This window comes from Alligator mississippiensis, chromosome 8 (genome assembly GCF_030867095.1).
Source record: "Alligator mississippiensis isolate rAllMis1 chromosome 8, rAllMis1, whole genome shotgun sequence".
NCBI classification, from domain to species: domain Eukaryota; kingdom Metazoa; phylum Chordata; order Crocodylia; family Alligatoridae; genus Alligator; species Alligator mississippiensis.
This window is the reverse complement of record NC_081831.1, coordinates 36,539,821-36,560,215: the sequence shown is the minus strand read 5'-3', so window position 1 is coordinate 36,560,215 and position 20,395 is coordinate 36,539,821. Positions and strand designations below refer to the sequence as shown.

General features: G+C 48.8%; 1 protein-coding gene across 1 annotated transcript in view; it reads left to right on the top strand.

The window, feature by feature from the left end:
- The window catches only part of F8 (coagulation factor VIII), a 105,293-nt gene that overhangs the window by 58,230 nt on the left and 26,668 nt on the right, over nucleotides 1-20,395 (top strand). Inside the window, exons 12-18 of the mRNA XM_019481905.2 lie at nucleotides 495-645; nucleotides 1,158-1,367; nucleotides 4,805-8,198; nucleotides 12,162-12,327; nucleotides 17,551-17,763; nucleotides 18,769-18,997; nucleotides 19,260-19,442. Coding sequence (XP_019337450.1) covers nucleotides 495-645; nucleotides 1,158-1,367; nucleotides 4,805-8,198; nucleotides 12,162-12,327; nucleotides 17,551-17,763; nucleotides 18,769-18,997; nucleotides 19,260-19,442 — 4,546 coding nt within the window. The remainder of the gene's footprint in view (nucleotides 1-494; nucleotides 646-1,157; nucleotides 1,368-4,804; nucleotides 8,199-12,161; nucleotides 12,328-17,550; nucleotides 17,764-18,768; nucleotides 18,998-19,259; nucleotides 19,443-20,395) is intronic.

The window sequence follows — 20,395 nt, the reverse complement described above, 5'->3', positions numbered from 1 at the left end:
GGGCTCATGGTAGAACCCCCCCCCCCAAACTCAGCACGGGGTAGTGGGGGGCAGCACGGGTCGCCCTCCCTCCTGGCAGCAGCTGGTGAGTACAGGGCTTTTATTTTTTATTTTTTTTAAGAGTCGGGACACTGGGGCTGGGTGGGGCAGTGTTTGACGGGGCTGGGAGAGTGGGCGGGGGATGAGGCTTGTTTGATTCAGAGATTTGACCGATTCAGCAGTGGCTGAATCTCTGAATCAGATTCAGCCGGATCGATTTGGGACAGTGATTTGAATCACCGAATCGAATCACCGTCCTCAGAATCGGCCGAATCCAAATCCAAAGCAAATACTAGCTGCTTCGCACAGGCCTATTGCCTACCTACCATGAAGTTCTTGGTGTGAGTTTGACCAAACACACACACACACACAGTCAAACCATGACCTTTGGCCCTCTGTCTCTAACCTAACCAGAACCATCCTAGGCTATGAACAGGCTCCTTTGTCATTTCCAGATGTTGTCAGATGAGGCAAATTTTGTGCTGTTTTCTGTTATTGATGAAAACCGGAGCTGGTACCTGGCAGAGAACATACAGCACTTCTGCACAGATGCAGCCCACGTGAATACTCAGGATCCTGAATTCTACGCTTCGAATGTTATGCACAGTGAGTAACCAGGGATGGAAGATATATGTGGAGGACAGAGGAAGAAGATAGGATTGGCCAGATATTGGAACAGAGGTTCAAGTGGGTTGTCATATGTCCTGAGCTGGGGGTCTTTTAGGAGAAATTTCTTGGAGTCCCAAAAAGAGCTGTCAATCTCTCTTGTGATCTGGGCTCTTCTACAAGAAGAATGTTAACCAGAGGCGACTGGTAGGGGGAGCACAGGGGTGCACGTGCCCCCCTCAACGGGGCTGGTGCCCCCCCTGGCGGCCAACACTAATGGTGTCAGCAGGGCTGGTGACCCCCTTGACAGGGCTGCTGCTGTTGGTGTTTTCTGAGGGTGCCCCCCCAGATTCAGGAGGCAACAGTCACTCATGATGTTAACAAGATCTTGCTGCTTGTAGCATCCATTGATTTGAAGTCTTGTTTGTTCTGTCATGCCAGCTAATTAAAGTTTAGCTACTATATAAGACTAAGTCTTCTGTGTAACATTTTATACCCTATGTCTCTTACAGCTATTAATGGTTATGTCTTTGACAACCTACACCTCAGCCTTTGCCTGAACCAAGTAGTATACTGGTATGTCTTAAGTGTTGGTGCCCAGACAGACTTCCTCTCTGTTTTCTTCTCTGGGAACACCTTCTCACGTAACATGGTCCACGAAGACACTCTCACCCTCTTCCCATTTTCTGGGGAAACTATCATCATGGACTTGGAAAAGAAAGGTTAGTAAGTATAGGTATTTCATAAGTTAATGTGTGTAGCTGGTATATATGGTACATCTTAGAAGACTCAGGTCTAGGGATCAACTAGGAAAATAACTATCAGGTTTTTTAAGAGATTGACGTTAATTTGCCAACTCTTAGCTGACAGCACTTTTCTGCTGGCTCCAGATAAGCTCCTCTTCGGACCACAGCTACCCCATGAGGACTCAGTTGATATCAACAGAACAAACTTTCAGTGTCTGGCTGCATTATACATGAGTTGACCATGCCTGAATAATGCTGTGAAGAATTGTTCTAGCTAGCTGGGTGGTTAGTACAGAGGGAGGGCATGCCTGTCCCAACTTCTTTAAGTCAACCTCAGTGTACATACCAGTGGTTCTTGGCATCCTTCCATCTCCTCCCACAGACTTTCTTCTTGTGTGCACCTTTTTTCTTGGCCAATCTAAATCCCCCATAACTTTCAACAACTTGCCATTGTTACAGCCTTGAATTGCAACCATAGAATATTCTGTTCCTATAAAATCCCATGTCTGGTTGGTTATGATTCCAAACCTCTTAAGACTAGTTTGGATCCAGTAAATACAGTTACTACCTGATGGGCATCTGGGGCCCTTTACAAAATAACTGCACCCCTTGTGTCTAGTTCCCACAGGCGAAAAAATAGCTGCTCTCATCACTGGACATTTTAGTGGTGTTCCCAAACAGGGACAAATGATAAGGCTCCAGTCTACCCCCCAGCCCACCCCAACCTATGATTGGCTGAGGTGCCCCAGCAGTTCCACCCTTGCCATTGATTGGTTGTGAGGGCTGTCTGTCATATGGCCCCACCCCTCACCACCGATTGGTAGAGAGGGGTGGGACTGCATGACAGGCAGCCCTCTCAGCCAATCGGACCTCTTTGGGGAGCCAGCATTTTATTTTCAGTAAGTTTTTTTTTTCAGTAGGCCTGCCAACATCACAGACAAAGTTACCAAGTCCACTTATAATAAGCGGAATTGGGCTTGTTTTTTAAAAAGTTGCTTTAATTTTTTGAGTCACAGGTTGTGGTTTTTTGGGCTTGTTTTATTTGAAGGTCGCTTATTTGGGGCTTTTTTGTAATAGGTAACTTAAACAAAAAAATTTATAGTTTCAAATGGTTGTAGGAGTGATTTTGGTGACTGACTGGTGTCAATGTATATTGGGGGGGAGGCAAAATGGCAGATCTGGCTGGCAGCTGGACTTCATTTCCCAGCAGCCCCTGCTCTCACAGCTGGGGCTGATTTTCATGGAGACCCCAGCAGCAGCCCCCCTATGATAGTGCGAGGCTGGGGTTTCCATGGAGACCAGCCCCAGCAGTGCTGGCAGGGCATGTGGCAGGGCAGGGTGGGGCTCTGGGGCCGGGCTGGGATCTTGCAGCGGTGACAGTGTGGTCCAGAACTTCTTGGGCTTGTTTTGGGCATTTTTTAAAGGCAGTGCCACTTTTTTTCTCTTGAGACTTGGCAACAGTGATCACAGAGCCTGCCACTTTTCACGGAGCCTGCCATTTTTCATGGAGCGTGCCTGATTTCATGTTGTCTGTGAAAATCACGCAATCACAAATTCAGTAAGTCCCTACACATGATAGTGAATGCCATGCTGTGCCTATGGCTTGCTGTTGATATCAAGAAAATCAGTTGTGGAGAGAGGACTGCAGGGCAGGGCACAAAGTAAAACCACAGAATTCAGAAGAGGAGACTGAGCAGAGAAGCTTGGACAATGTCTATTCTCCTGTGAAGGAGTCCAAGGAATCACTGGACACTACTCTGAAGAGCTCTGTCCAGATGCATTAATGGACAAGGGGCTGGAAAAGGCCCCAGAGTCACAGAGAGTCTCCCCATCCAGCCTCACTGGTAGCCTTGGAAACCAAAGGCCTCTGTTGCTCCATGGACTAGGTTAGGCTCAGACAGTGCAAGGTGACTGGATAGCAGCAGGGAGTCAGGAGACTTGACTTCAACCCCTGTGCTATTGTATGTCCTTAGGTACATAAGAACTTTTAGGAGCCAGGGCAGCACGTAGGCTAAATTGCCCCCAGCTGGCCCTGGTTACTGAGTACTAGAGACCTAACTATTCCCAGATGGCCCCAGTTGTCTGCATGGGGTTGGTGGTCTGCTTCTCTATCTAACCTTGGACTTCTGACTCCTTGCTCTTAATTTTCTGGTTCCTACCTTTTGATCCCTAGGTTACCATTCCCAGAGTCCTGCCTGTTTGTTCCTCCTTTTTTGTTCTCTAGGTCTTGCTTATTGGCTTCCTGGCTCTATCCTCATTTCTGATTCCCACCTGCTGACTCCTTGTTCCAGACTCCAGCCCAGACCCCTTGTGCTTCCAGACTCCAGCCTATACCCCTGTTCTCTGACAGCTGGCTTCTCACTTATGGCAGTCACCCATGTCCTGGTCCCATACAGCCATGGTTGCCTGCTCTGGACTCCTTGGCTTATGACAATGGTCTGGATCTCTGTCTTTTGTTCTTAACTCCTCCTAGCTTGTGGCTCTAGCCAAGTTGACTGCCTACATCCCAGTTCCTTCTAGACTTTGGCTTATCAAGTAGCCTGTTCCTGATCCCCTGACTCTGACCCTTTCTTCTCTGACATCACATGTTCCTGATGCCCTAAGTCGTGATTCTTTTGGGTCAAGCCTCGACTACCTATATCCCAGTCATACCCTGACAGAAATGTAGACCTGAAGAGGACTCATGGTCCATTGAATCTAGTCCTCTGAATTTGCAGGCAACCACTTACCCAAAGTTTTACAAAATTCCCATTTCAAACCCTTACACGTAACTACAAGGCACAAAACCAGAAACACCGAGCACAGCATGCCATAGGTAACATCAGGGAAGGTGAGGTCCCTGCTAGTGCCCTGACACTGCAATAGCTGGGAAATAGTTTCCTGTTTCTGCCATTTCAGCTTCCCCAATCTTGCTTTCCTACAGTTGTAAAAAGAACAAATAGCACATCTCTTTGCAAGAATGGTGATTCTTTATTAGAAGGCAACAGCTAAGTCCAGAATATGATTATTGTCTTTATGTCAAGTCTTGTCATTCAGAATTACCCAGGACAGTAAATGAAATTTAAGTTGTATTTATTGTATTCACTACTTCATGGCTATACTCTGTAAACACCATTGTGGAGACATACCAGGTAAATGTATTCAAGTCATTAGTTATGGTATGCACCATTAAAGTAATCAAAGACCCCTGTCAGGGTTAATGCTAATACTTCCGGAAATGTCACACTATGTGGAGACATACATATCTTGTTAGTCCAACTTGTTATAGAAATGAGAATGTGATTAGCCTATTGCAGAGGGAAGATAGGATTTGCTGAAGAGGGACTTCCTAACAAGTTACCATAGCAATACCAACACTCCAGATTTCCTGGTGTGTTGGATTAACTCTGTTCTTTCTTCCTTTCCTGAGACAGGTGTATGGATGCTGGGATGTCTGAATCCTGAATTTAGAGACAGAGGAATGAAGGCAAAGTTCACAGTCTCTAATTGTAACCCTGATTCAGATCTATATTACAATGAGGGAGATTATGATGATCAGATAGACGACAATGTCTTTCAACCTAGGGGCTTCTCCAAGAGAAAGAGATGGCATAATAGGCCTTGTCTGAGGAAGCATCAGAATAACAACATTTCTTCTGAAAATGAAACAGAGAAGCTCAGCTACCAGCTAACACCCTGCTTGAGAAAACCTAGCCAGCCCCTTGAATTCAACAGCCTGCAAAGCAGTTGGAGGGATCCCATGGACACCTCTTCCAATGTCACATCAGTATTTTCAGAGAGGAGCCCAGATCAGCACAGCATTTCCATGTTTTCGCTACAAGAGACCAGCTCTGAGCCAGTATCCTATGATTCCTTCCTAGAAGAAGAACAACTATCAAAAATAGTAATATCGGATCAAAGATCTGTGGATCCTCTTCTTGAAGGAAACTCTACAAGTATACGTAAAACAAACCATTTTAATAAAAGCTCAGCAACAGCTGGTCCTTATAAAGAAGGAGATACTCTCTTCAGAACACATAGACGAAATCCAGTAGGAGAAATGGTTAAAGAGAACTTGGAGTTACAGAAGTCAGTAGAGAATGTGGCATTCCAACCAACCACACCATTAGCCAAACTGGAAGTGTTTCCAAAAGGGAATGTTAATTTAAGACAGGAATCAGTACGCAGGATGGCCCTTCAGGAATCCATTTCCTTAAGTGCTGCAAATGCTTCTATTCAAAAGAATGGTAACTCACTGCAACTGGATGAATTAGAACATGATTCTGGATTTCAGGAAAGGTCTTTATTAGATAAAGAATTGTCTCTAGAAAATAGCATTAAAGCATTATTAAAATTACACATGTCATCAGATGACACAAAAAGTACTTCCATAATTAATACAAACTCCTCTTCAGAGATTAGCACGTCAGCACTATCAGACAAGTCAACAGATGATACAAGTATTCATGGTATGACCTACATTAATGTTGGAAAAACATTTCTTAAAAACACTGGTATATCAACACAACTAGATTCTAGTTTAGAAAATTATGCAAGTCCTCAAGAAACGGTTTTGTTGGATCTGTATGAAACGTCTCAAGAAGTGAATGCTTCTGTACCAAAGTTAAATAGCTCAGCACATGATCTCATGCTTCAAGAGAACATATCATCTACAAATGGAAAGGTATTTGTTGAAAAGACTGTAGTATCATCACATTTAAAGAAATATTCAAATGAAAAAGGAATTCAAAGGACACCTGTATTTCATAAGAAAGGTTTTCTTCTTGGTAGAACCAACTTGTCATTAGATGGCATAGCAGATATGAGGCTGATGGAAAATGGATCACTGGATGATAAAACAAGGATTATTACACCACTAGGACAGAATAGATCTACACAAAATCAAAGGCTTTCAAGTATTAAGGACAACTTGTCTGAAGAAAATGGCATGAGGCTAGAATTGAATGAATCTACCAATGATACAAGGCTTCCAGAAACAAAATTTTTGGATAGCAGTGAAATTCTGGACAGCAGAAATGTTACTACACAGAAAACTAATGATTTAATATTGGCAGCAAAGTTTCAAGATGCTACAGAAAGCAAGGAACTATCTGAAATAAAAAATGTTGCTTTACACAAAGCAAATATGATGGGCAAAAATATGAGGCTCCCTTTACTGAACAGTGAAGAGACATTTCAGAAACGTGGTAGCATAGCAGAACAATTAGACGGGCCAACAAATGACTCAAGGATCCCAGAAACCAGCTCTTTAAATGAGAACATTTATCCCAAAGGGAATGTTCCTCCACCGGAACTAGAACACTTGATAAATGGCACAGGCCTCTCAGAAGTCAATTCATCTAACGCAAAAAATGTAATCCATAAAAGTGATGTAATGGAGCTTGACTCAGATCACTGGACCACTGAAAACCTAGTGAACAAGGCCACTTCCAAGTCCTGCAATCAGTACTCTTTTTTGTGTAGCACTCATAAAAAAAAACAGTCCCTGAGGTCATTTCAGGTTTTGCTGGAAAAGATGCAGATGCAGCAAGAGCTAGACGATAAAGCCAGAGCATTGGAGGAAAGGCAGAGCCCTGACAAAAATATGCAGAGAACCAGAGCTGTGCTTGGAGACACTGGTACTAAAGTGGGCTATGAGCACAGGGGAACCCCCTCCACTGAAAGGTTATCCATAGAAGACACAACAGTGAGAGACCATAGATCAACTAACACTGATAGCTCCACTGGATATATCAGGGCTGCTTTTGTTTCTCATTCATCAAGCCCTACCCAATCTGATGCCATGCTGTTCTTTACCAGTAGTCATGAACCAAGAACATTAGAGGAACACTATGGCAATCAAGATAGGAATATAGCTCTCAGAAGAGATAGCACCTTTGTGGAAGTAGAAGAGTCAGAGGAAACTGCTATGATTCCTGCAACTTCAAGTGAGAACACTAGCAAAAGAGAAGAGGAGGTGAGAACTGAGTCAGGAACAAGGTCCACTGCATTGGCTAGAGAGCAAAACAGGATGATGAACCCCATCTCACTGCAAGTTGTAAGGCAAAATAGTAGAGATGAGATGTCTGAAGGAAGTGAGATGCAGCACAGAAAGGTCAATGATCAGGAGACCCCTCTGAGTTTGCAGCGCAACCAGAAAAGTCTTATGGATGAAGAGGTGAGCGCTTTCAAGCAGCTTAAATTAAGGGAAGACATGATTATCAGCAAACCGCAGCAGGGACTTGAATCTGACAGTATTAAGGACCATGGATTAGGGAATGAGTCTAGATGGAGTTCAGCAACAAAACATGCTGTAGAAATCCTTGCAAAACAAGCCTCCACAGAAAATAATCTACTTCCCTCTGGAGGTTCAGCTGTAAATGAGACCATTAAAGAGGAACAATGGGAGTCAAAAGACAGCCAGAAAAAAAATCAGGTGTTTAATGGGGAAGAGATCACTTCCCCCTCAGACAGGAAAGTACCAACATTAGAAGTGAAGGAGGAGGCACCAGGGATAGATGGGGCACAGGGAATTGTGGAAAGCACTGGTGAAATAAAGCAGAGAAGCTTGACTGCTAGGTCTGAAAGTCCTGGAGAGATTGCTGGCCTAAACTACATGACCAAGTCTGATACTGCAACATCTCAAAAGGAAAAAGCAGACTATGATGACTACAGCAACAATGAAGAAAATGTAGATTTTGACATCTATGATGAGGAATACCAGGATCAACGCTCCTTCCAAGGCAAAGTCCGGCAGTATTTCATTGCAGCAGTTGAAGTGGTGTGGGAATATGGGAATCGAAGACCTCAGCACTTTCTAAAAGCAAAGTATGTTTTACCAATCACATTTGCCTATCCTATACATTCCTTCTATCCAAACGATTGCTTTTTCCTGTTCAAAGCAGCTTGAATGAATAAGGCAAAAGAATGATTAGGTTCCTTCAGTCTACACTGAGCTCACCATGTCATAGATATACAGTCCCAGCGCGGATAGAACTCCTTTAAGCACTGATTCCCTTCCACAGCAATAGATTCTCATTTTTCTCTTATCCCTCAGCCCTTGAGCTTCCCCCCCTGAGCCAAGCAATGCCCTGCAATCTCCTGCCCTGCTTCAGTTTCATCAATGAGTTTAGAACTTCCTTGGCTGTGGACCCTTGATCTCACTGCCCAGCTGTAACTAGCCCTATCAAGTAGCTTGTGCTACCGTTTGCCTTGGCATGACAGGGGTCAGGAGTTGAAGCCCCAGGTAGGCCTCCTAGAGAATATGGCAGTATCCTAGGAAAATGAGAACATTGTGCTATTCCTTAGTTAGTCCCCTGCTTGACAGTCCCTCCATACCATTGAGGACCCAGAATGGAAAATCCTGCATGGAACAGCCTGCATGCCATGTGCTGTAAGGGTGCTGCGGTGATCGTGGGGCCATGGGTTACCATATGTCTAGGTTTTCCCAGACACGTCCTCTTTTTTGGACCCCTGTGCTACGTCCAGGTGGGTTTTTGAAAAAAGAGCAAACATCTGGGTTTTCTGCTGTCCCAGACTGGCTGCTTCGGGCTGGGAGTAGTGGACAAGGTGATTGGCTGTTGGGGGTCACATGCTCCCTGTGTGGGCTCAGGCAAGCTAGTGAGAGAGAGGGGGAGAGAAAGAGAGTAAGCAGCAGGGCAGGGGTGGGGGGTGGGTAGGAAGAGGCTGTGGGACACTGGCAGGGCAGGGGGCCGCAGGTCGGGAGTGAGGGGCATGGGGGATGGGACAGGTGACTGTGGGTTGGGTGTGCAGGGCACTGGCAGCGCCAGGGGGCTGCAGGTCAGGAGTGAGGGGCACCAGCAGGGCTGGGGGCAGGGGCCTATGGGTTGGGAGTGAGGGCACCAGCAGGGCTGGGAGCCAGGGCAAGGGGCTGCAGTTCGGGAGTAAGGGGCACCAGCAGGGGGGCAGGGCCTGTGGATAAGGAGTGAGAGGCATGGGGGACAGGACAGGTGACTGGGTTGGGTGTGCAGGGCACTGGCGGTGCCAGGGGGCTGCGGGTTGGGAGTGAGGGGCACCAGCAAGGGGTGGGGGGCGGGGTACTGCTGTTTGGGAATGAAGGGCACTGGCAGGGGTCAGTGGGTCCAGAGTGAGGGGCAGCAGCAGGGATGGGGAGGGGGGGGCATGTGGCTTGTCACTGAGGGGCAACACAATGAGCAGGGGCAGGGCACCGCTGCCCCCGCCCCATCATATTCCCCCTGCCCCTTCCCCCCCACCCCATTACAGGTGTCCTCTTTTTTGGACCTGGAAATATGGTAACCCTAACAGGCTTGAGAATAAGATGCAGCAACCTCATTCATATCCTCTTCCCATATGCTTGGATGCTGCCATACCAGGAATTTTCCATAACAGTGATTATGAACATTAAAAACTAAGAAGCTAGTAAAGGCCAGAGTCCTTTTAAATGTTCATCCCCTTTGTCTGAGAATGAGGACAAACCAAAAGTGTCCCAGCAGCTATTGTGTCCCTATAGATCTCTCAGTTGTACAATCACCTCGTGCTTTGCTGCTTAAAATCCAGTGAGAACCCATTGGTGCTCCTTGACTGACTGCAAATTGTCTGGTCAGACAAGGAAAGCCCATTAATAGCAAGATCCTGGTGGAGGCACACATTCATAGTTCATAGTTTCATAGTAGTTCGGAGTCAGAAGGGACCTGAACAGATCATCTAGTCTGACCCCCCGCCACTGGCAGGAGCACACGCTGGGATCACACAACCCCAGACAGATGTTTGTCCAATTTCTCTTTGAATTTACCCAAGGTAGGAGCGAGGACCAGTTCCTGAGGAAGTTGGTTCTAGATCCTAGCCACCCTAACAGTGAAATAGTGCCTCCTACTCTCTAACCTGAACCTATTCTCCAGCAGCTTCTGGCCATTGTTCCTCGTCACCCCAGGTGCTGCTGAGGGGAATAGGGCCTTTCCTATTTGCTGCTGATCTCCCCTAATGAGTTTGTAGGCAGCTACCAAATCCCTCCTCAGCCTCTGCTTGCTGAGGCTGAACAGGTTCAGGTCCCTCAGCCTTTCCTCAAAGGGCCTGCCCTGTTGCCCTCCAGCCAAGCGGGTGGCCCTCCTCTGAACCCTCTCAAGGCAGGCCATATCCTTCTTAAAGTGCGGTGCCCAGAACTGGACGCAGTACTCCAACTGTGGCCTGCCAATGTTGCGTAGAGGGAGAGTATCACCTCTCTGGACTGGCTTGAGATGCATCTTTGGATGCACGACAAGGTGCAGTTGGCTTTGCTGGGTGCGGTCTGGCATTGGCGGCTCATGTTCATCTTTCCGCTTCTGTGCTCACAAGAGGGGAGCTCCCCAGCTTGTATGTATGCTGTGGATTCCTTCTCCCCAGGTGCAGCACCCTGCATTTATCTACATTGAACCCCATCCTATTACCATCCGCCCACTTCTGTAGTTTGTCTAAATCTAAAGGATTAAAAGAGTTAATGGAAGGATGGGACCTGCAGTGAAGGCCAGGGTGGAGATCCAGCCCTGTGCATTAGATTACATAGGGTGCATCTACAAAAGATGCTTTACAGCAAAGTAGCATAGTTTACTGCACAGTAAGAATGTGCATCTAATTGCTAATTGCAAGTAAATTTGCTATCTGCAAATACAAGTAACAAATTTACTTGCGATTACTAACTGTGCAGTAGCGCTCATGTAGATGCCTGACTGGGAGCAAATCTGCTCCCAGTCAGCCAGCCACCAGGCGGCAGAAGATTGTTCTCTGCCCCTGGCAGCTGTCTCCTGCTGGGGTGGGCTCGGCCACTGGAGCGCAAGGGGGGAATATGTCCCTCTGCCCTGGCAGCAGGCAGCTTCAAGCCCCCTGCTCCCCACTCCGAGGTTGTGATTGGGGCGTGGGGGCTAGGAGATCCTTATTTCCCACCCCCTTCTTTGCCATTATGATCAGGGAGCAGGGGGCTAGGAGATCCTTATCTCCCGATGCAAGCTCCATGACTGCAGGGCAGGTGCTTGGGGATCCTTATTTCCAGGGACCACAGCCTGTTCCCCACCCAGCTCCATGATCACGGAGCTGCATGGGAAACAGGCTCTCCAGCTCCTGCCCTGCAGTCGCAGAGCAGGAGCTGGGAACTATCCTGGTTAGGGGCAGGTCCCAGCCCTGTGCCCTGATTGGGCAATCGAGGTGCAGGGCTTGGAAAGAGCTGTGGGAATGGGGCAGGTTCCAGTCCCCTGTCTCAATCCACTGGTGGGGCACCTAGTAGTGAGCCCCAGCGGGGCAGGGAATCCCCTCCCAGCTGGGGGCTCACAGCTAGCTGCCCCAGGGCAGATTGGGACAGGGGGCTGGGACCTGCTCCTCCTCTGCAGCTCTTTCCATTCCCCTGCTCCAATCAGGGAGCTTGGACTGGGAGCTCCCTGCTGCTGAGGCAGGGAGACATTGTCCTCACCCTGGCAGCAGGGAGCAATGTCCCAGCCCTGGCCGGGACACAGCTGTCTCTTGGTCCTGTGCTCTGGACCACCCCCTGGTCTAGCACCCAGGGGAGCGTAGAGCTCCCTCTGGTGGCAGCAGGGACCCATTGCAGGACCCCAGGAAGAGAGCAGTTTGCAAATCTGCTTCCACTTCCCTACATGTGTAGATGCCTGCCTGGGAGCACTTACTTGCGAGTATTTTACTCATAAGTAAATTGCTCCTGGATCTAATGCATGTGCAGACACACCCATGCTCAGATGTCTCTGAGCCAGGCCTTCTGCTTGGTGTCTTTGATTGAAGTCTTCACACAATGCAATGTCAGGACTGGCCTGACCTCCCTCTTCCTTGCAGGGGTCCCAGGACTCGCTGGAGGAAGGCTGTTAAGCAGTATCGGAAGGTTGTTTTCCAAGAGTATCTGGATGAATCTTTCACTCAGCCTCTGCCTCGTGGAGAACTGGATGAGCACTTGGGAATCCTGGGGCCATACATCAGGGCGGAACAGGATGACAGGATTGTGGTAAATCAATTTGGAATCAGTTTTTCAGAGATGATACTTATATGGGCTTAGTAGCAGTTAGTGGCAAGAATATTCAAATATTCTTGGGATTTTTATTTGTATGCTTATAGTACACAAAGGCCCCCACTGAGCTCTGGGCCTTGTTGTGCTTGCACTTGTACATACCCATAGCAGCACAGGGTTTCTGCTCTAAAGAGCTTACAGTTTAATGAAAACTGGCTGGAGAAATGGGCAACATAGGCAGAGGATGGGACTCACCCAGAGTCCCCCAGCAGATCAGGGTCTAACTTGTTAGGTTGTCCTGATAGAAAGAGCAGTCTTTAGAAAATCCACACAGCCCCGGATGTAATGAGCTTGCAAAGAGGAACAGAGGGCTGAAAGGGGGAAGGAAGAGACAGGGGCTCAGTATGACTCCCCTTAGAGGTGTATGGTCTTCGGATAGAATCTCACCCAAATCCCACTGTCACTAAAGATCCGTGTGCACTGGACTGGAGTCAAGTTAAGTAGGGAGTTGCGAACTCTTTGTCTGTATGGGAAATGGCATCACTTTCCCTTAAAGTGTTTTTAAATTAATCTTGATAAACCAGTGCAGACACCCCCATGGAACCTATTTTGGAGAGACTTATTTCAGTTTACCTGAAACTTGTCTCATTGGTCTTGAGCTAAACTGAAATTAAAGCATCCACACAGGAGTTTGCAGTGATTTGGTAAATTTGTATTTACACTTTTGGTCAAACTGGTACAACTGCCTCATACAGACGAAGCCTCAGATTGAACAGTTTGACCATATGAATTTTGCTGGCCAGTGTGGGCAGCAGAGAGCCAGGCTGGGGCCCATTTCCTATGGCACTGCCAGGTGAGTTCAAGCATGGTCCTCAGTACTGTGTGAATGGACCTGTGTTCATTACATGCATGTAGGAAAAGGGAGACTTTGGAGGGCATCTTAATATCCAGGAGGGGGATGCAGCATCATCCTGAAATTTCACAGATTTCATAGACATTAGGGGTCGAAGGGATGTCGGAAGATCATTGGATCCAGCCCCCTGCCCCAGGGGCAAGAAGTCAGCTAGGGTCAAAGGATCCAAGCAAAATAAGTGTCCAAATGTTTCTTAAAATATTCCAGAGTAGGTGCTTGCACCAACTCTGGAGGGAGTCTATTCCAGGCCTTGGGGGCTTGGACACTAAAGAAGTTTTTCCTTATGTCCAGCCTAAAACGGCCTTGGAGGAGTTTGTGACCATTGACCCTTGTCATCCCTTAGGGCACTCTGGTGAACAAACATTCCCTCAGATCCTGATGCATACCCCTTACGTACTTGTAGGCAGCCACCAGGTCACCCCTGAGCCTATGCTTTTCCAGGCTGAAGAGTCCCATGGCTCTCAGTCTCTTATCATAAGGCCTATTCTCCTGCCCTCTGATCATGCGTGTGGCTCAGCTTTGGACTCTCTCAAGCTTCTCCACATCCTTCTTGAATTGTGGAGCCCAGAATTGGATGCAGTACTCCAGCTGTGGTGTTACCAAGGCCGAGTACAATGGGAGGATGACATCCTGAGATTTGCTTGAGAAGCATCTATGGATGCAAGCCAGCTTGTCGCAAATGGTCTCTGATATTTTTTTCTATAATCTTTCCAGAGATTGAGGTCAAGCTGATTGGCCTGTAGTTCCCGGATCTACTTTCCTCCCTTTCTTGAAGATGGGCACCACATTGGCCTTCTTCCAATCTTCAGGTACTCCACCTGAGTGCCACGAGTTTTCAAATATCTTTGCTAGTGGCTAGGCTATGATGCCTGCCAGGTCCTTAAGTACTCAGGCATGAACGGCACATGCCCACGGTGGCTCAGGTCGGCATCCACCCACAGCCACCACTGTCAATCGTAGACTGCCTGCAGATGCCACTGGCGGTGTGGGCAGCAGGGTGGTGAGTGGTGACTGCTCGCAGTCTGCCTGCAGGGGGTGCACTTCCACACTCAGGGGGTGCACATGCACCTGCGTGTACCCCTATGCATTGCCCCTGTACTCGGGGGTGCAGTCTGTCAGGACCAGCTGAATTGAAGGTGTTCAACCTCTCAAGGTGCTCCTTTACAAGGTCTACACTGATGACGAGTATAAACTCACCCTCACCCTGCATCATGCTATTAAGCAGGTTGTTTTTCCTGGGTGCCGGTTGTCAGTTGTCCCATTTGGTTTAGCAGGGGTCCAATGTTACCCTTGCTTTTCTTCCAACTCCCCACATATCTGAAAAAGGACTTTTTATTGTCCTTGATGTGTGTAGCCATTTGGAGTTCGGTTGTAGCCTTGGCTTTCCTGGTTCACTCCCTACAGGTATGGACCAGTACAGAATACTCCTCCTTTGTGGTGATTCCTGTCTTCCATCCTTTATAAGCCTCTCTTTTTAGGCGTAGGAGGTCCACGAGTTCCCTGCTGAGCCAAGGGGGCTGCTGTGCTCTTTTGCTACTTCTCCTCCGAGATGGGGTGGACTCCCCTTCCTGTTGAGTCATGGCCCCTTAGGGCCTTGACAACAAGCCTCTTGAGCTTATCAAAGTCAGCTTTCCTGAAGTTGAGGACTTCTGCATTGCTGACTGACTTGCCAGCTTTGCGAAGGATAATAAAAGTGATCAGCTCATGGTCACAGTCTCCCAGTTTTCCTTCGATTCTTAGGTCACTGACTAGATCACCCCCTTTAGCCAGTACCAGGTTCAGCAGTGCTTTACCTCTTGTCAGTCCACAGACTTCTTGAGTGAGGTAGAGCTTGTGCACGTGAGGAAGCTTTGTGACTGTTCGGATTTGGCCGAGTGCTCTTCCCATGAGATGTCGGGGTGGTTAAAGTCTCTCGTGACAACCATGCACTGAGAGTGTGCAGCCTTAGCCAGTTCCCTGGCAAATTCCTGGTTGAGCTTTTGTTCTTGGTTTGGAGGTCTGTAGTAGACTCCTACCATTATGCCCCCTGTGCCACGTTCCCCATGTATTTTAAACCAGAGGGTCTCTAGTCATCCTCCCTAGGTGCCAATGTCAGCCTGCAGGGATGGGTAGCTTTCCTTGACATAGAGGATTACACCTCCACCCCTTTTTTCTGCATGATCTCTCCTGTACAGGGTATAGCCATCTACACCTGTGGCCCAGTCATAGGTGGAGTCCCAACAGGTCTCTGTTATCCCTATGAGATCATAGTCATTCTTGTTTAGCAGGAGGACCAGTGCCTCCTGTTTGTTTCCCAAGCTCCTGGCATTGGTGTACTGACACGTAAGCGTCCCATTGGAAGCCCTAGGCTTCCTTGCACTCCCAGGAGGACACCGTTCCAGGGCTGGGGTAGGAGTGGATTCCCTTGGGTGCCCTGTCCTGCTGGTTTTATAGTGATTGCCTAGTGGGCTTGCTTTGGCGGTTGTCCACCCATCCCCTGGCAGACTTAGTTTAAAGCCCGGTCAAGCAGGTCAGCCATTCTGGCTGAGAAGAGCTTCTTCCCCAGTGCAGTGAGGTAGAGGCCATCTCTTCCCAGCAGACCACTGCCTCTCTCATCAAAGATTGAACTGTGATCGTGGAAGCCAAAGCCTTCATGATGACACCAGCGCTACAGTCTTTGGTTGACTACCTCGATCTGTCTCTCCCTCCTCAGCCCATGACTCGTAACTGGGAGGATCAAGGAAAAAACCACTTGCACACCTAAGCTCCTGAGCTCCGCTACCAGAGCTCTGTAGCCACTCACGACCTGGCTGGGATTGCTCCAAGCCATGTCATTCATGCCTACATGGATAAGGAACTTATGGTCGGAGGGCTGGATAAGCTTTGGGATCCTCTCCACTATGTCCCAGATGCAGGCCCCCGGCAGGCAGCAGACCTCCTGGGCTAAGGGGGCGGGGCAGCAGATTGCACCCCCAATCCCCCTCAGGAGGCAGTCTCCCACAACGACCACTCTGCGTGTGGTCTTAGGGAGAGCAGGGATGGTAGCTGTGAGTGGTCCTCCCTTGCCTGCAGGAGCTGGCAGCTCAGCAGGCTCTACTGGGGCTGCAAGAGGTTCATACCTGTTGCAGAGCTCCAGAAGGGAGGGGACCCTGGTGCAGCGAGCCTTGGGGCCGTTGACCACCTTGGTCCAAACCCCTGGCTGGACAGGGTGGGAGATCTTCAAGTCTTCCCTTGTCCTGCAAGATGATCTTGGTTGACCCTTGGCCTTCTTGGGGTAAAGGGCCTGGCAGTAGGAGTCAATCTCCTGCTCACCATCCCTGATGGCACGCAGTCTCTGGACTGCGGTCTGGAGCTCCTCTGTCTGATGCCTCAGAGTCTCCAAAGTGGAGCAGACCTTGCAAGGGATGGTGGCCATGCTCCCAGTCCCATGTGCCTGGAGTCATGCCAGGCAGCCCCTGCAGCCGAGAGCTGGAGGCTCGGTCTGCGCAGAGCCCAAAACCGTGGGCTCCGTCTGGGTGGAGAGCTCAGAGGTGCCAGGGGCGAGGTCTCCTCAGGGTGCAGTGTGTGGCCATCTGTATTGTACCAGTGCTAGGCTGGCTACTGCTGTGCTAGCCTTCCCTCGGGGCTCACTGTCAGGGTCTCGGGGCCCTCCTGCTCACCCTCCTGCACGAACTCCCGCACTAACTTGTGTGCAGGGCCTAGAAGTGCGCCTGTTTGTGCGTCCTGGTTGCGTGGCTCCCTGGGTGGCTGGGCAAAGTAGGAGCTAGGGGGAGAGGGGTGCTGACCCTCCTTGGCTCCTTTCAGCTCCCCCGCAGCTGACTAGGTCCCTCCCACGCTGTGGGCCTCACCTACCTCTGGCTGCGCTGCGGGTCCATGGGGGTCCCTGGGCTCAACAGGGGCACAACGGGCTTCTGCCTGTGTGTCTCATGCTGGAGCCAGGATGGCAGAGAAGCAAGGTGCCAAAGGCCTGATAGAAGCAAAAAAAAGGCAGTGGGAAGGGGTGACCTGCATCTGGATGGCACAACAGGTTCAAATCTGACCATGTAGAGAATAATCATCCTGCCTATGGAGATGCCTGTGCTTTTCCCAATGACTCCAGCAGGAGATGCCCACGCACAGCTGAGATCAGGGTCAGGCCCACCGAGCTTTCCCTAAAGAAGAGCAGCAGGACGGGTCTGGCGTACAGGCAGAGGCTGTGAGGGGAGCGGAATAACCAGTGCCTCCTTAGTGAGAGGCATCTCCCATGCCCCTTGCCTTGGGCTCATGTCCTTTGTCCCACACTAGGCACTTCATGCCTCTCTTTTCTTCTGCTCCCTCCCATCATGTAGGTTAAGTTCAAGAACCTGGCTTCCCGGCCTTACTCCCTCCATTCCAACCTCCAGCCCTACACGGAGGGCTCAGTGGAAGATAAGACACGCAACAAGGAGGCAGTGCAGCCTGGCGAGCTCCGGGAATACTCTTGGAAGGTGCCTTCCCAGATGGCACCCAGTCGCAATGAGTTTGACTGCAAGGCATGGGCCTACTTTTCCAACACCAACCTGGTAGGTGGAGAACCTTGGCATGAGGAACCTCTGCTGCCTCAGCCACAATTCTAGCCCCCCTCCTCCATGCCAGCCCCAGGGGGCTGGTGGGCATACTCTGTACCTGGCAAACCCTAAAGCTACAAGATATTTCTTTGACATTGATGGAGCTTTTTGTCCTGAGAGAGCAGTTCTCACAGTATTGGGGTTGGAGCAGGGGGTGAATAACAGAAGAACTGCCGTACCAGATCAAGCCCAAGGTCCAACTAGCCTTATAGCTTGTCTCGAAAAGTGTCAAGAAGTAGCTTATAGGAAGAGTGTTAGAAGCAAGGTATTTGTAGAGTGATCCATCTCTTGTCACATGCTTCCAGACACCAACAATCATAGGGTTAAGACTGTAGGGCAGAGTGACACCTGAGAGACTGACTGGTTTGGAGAGGCATGTGCTTTTGCAGGCAACAACTTCATCAGATGCAGTGTTTCGCATCCCTGACTGTTGTGTTTAATAGCCGGCAGGGCCCAACCTCCATACATTTGTCTAATGCTTTTATAAACCTGGTTATATTTTTGTAATGTGTTTCATAAGTGAATGATGCATTTTATAAAGAAGTATTTCCTTTTGTTTGTTTTTAACCTGCTTTTGGATAATTTCATAGGGTGCCCCCTAGTTCTTGTACAAAAGACAGAGAGAATAACAGTTCACTTTATTCACATGGTTCATGATTCCTTAGCTATCTATCATGCCCCTTCAGTCATTTCCTTTCCCACCTTTTCAGTCTCCCCTCACATCGAAGCGGTTTCATATCCTTGAACATCTTTGTTGCCCCTCTCTGTACCTCTTCTTATTCCCCAATCTCCTTTTTTGAGATTTGGTGACCAGGACTGCTGACAGCAGAGCACCATAGACTTATATCATGGTATAGTGGAGATTCCTGTTTGGTTTTAAGTTCCTTTACTAATGCATCCATGGTAAGACTGAGATAAGCTCTCCACTCACATTACATTTTGTTTTTTATCCCTGCCCAGGAGAAGGATCTGCACTCTGGCTTGATTGGGCCACTGATTATCTGCCGCCCTGGTGTCCTGAGCTCTGCCTTTGGACGGCAGTTGACCGTGCAGGAATTCTCTCTGCTATTCACCATCTTTGATGAGACAAAAAGCTGGTACTTCACCGAGAACATGGAGAGGAACTGCCAACCCCCTTGCCAGGTCCAACCAGATGATCCTATTTTCAAAAGGAACCACTCCTTCCATGGTAAGAACTCCTGCTCCTCCCACTGTCTGCCAAGAGGCTCATGTACCAGAACAGAAATGCTGCATTAGATGATTTTTAAAGCAGTATCTGTTTGAGCTTTAGTTCAATAGCTTCAGAGTCATATGTCTTTCCCACCACCTTGTTTCTGTCCCAAGAGTGACCTATGCCATTATCCCAACCCTCTCCATTGTGGCTGCTCTTGAGTAGAAACTTTAACCACTCCCTTATCCCACTGTGTCGCAACTGTGGTCTTTTCCTCTAGCTATCAATGGCTACATGATGGACACACTGCCTGGGTTGGCAGTGGCTCAACACCAAAGAGTCCGATGGCACCTACTGAATATGGGCAGCACTGAGGACATCCATTCAGTCCATTTCCATGGGCAGCTCTTCAGTGTCAAGAAAAACCAGGAGTATTCAATGGGAATCTACAACCTTTATCCTGGTAAGAGATGACAAGGGTGCAGGAAACTGACCTCACTCTCAAAATTACCCTATGAGCATTTGTCAGCTGGAAAAGACTGACATAGATTCATAGATTCATAGATGCTAGGGTCGGAAGGGACCTCAATAGATCATTGAGTCTGACCCCCTGCATAGGCAGGAAAGAGTGCTGGGTTTAGATGACCCCAGCTAGATACCTATCTAACCTCCTCTTGAAGACCCTCAGGGTAGGGGACAGCACCACCTCCCTTGGGAGCCCGTTCCAGACCTTGGCCACTCTAACTGTGAAGAAGTTCTTCCTAATGTCTAGTCTAAATCTGCTCTCTGCTAGCTTATGGCCATTATTTCTTGTAACCCCCGGGGGCGCCTTGGTGAATAAAAATTCACCAATTCCCTTCTGTGCCCTCATGATGAACTTATAGGCAGCCACAAGGTTGCCTCTCAACCTTCTCTTGTGGAGGCTGAAGAGGTCCAGGTGCCCTAGTCTCTCCTCATAGGGCTTGGCCTGCAAGCCCTTAACCATACGAGTGGCCCTTCTCTGGACCCTCTCCAGGTTATCCACATCCCTCTTGAAGTGCAGCGCCCAAAATTGCACACAGTATTCCAACTGTGGTCTGACCAGCGCCCAATAGAGGGGAAGTATCACCTCCTTGGATCTGTTAGTCATGCATCTGCTGATGCACGATAAAATGCCATTAGCTTTTCTGATGGCTTCGTCACGCTGCCGACTCATAGATTCATAGATTCATAGATGTTAGGGTTGGAAGGGACCTCAATAGATCATCGAGTCCGACCGCCTGCATAGGCAGGAAAGAGTGCTGGGTCTAGATGACCCCATCTAGATGCTTATCTAACCTCCTCTTGAAGACCCCCAGGGTAGGGGAGAGCACCACCTCCCTTGGGAGCCTGTTCCAGACCTTGGCCACTCTAACTGTGGAGAAGTTCTTCCTAATG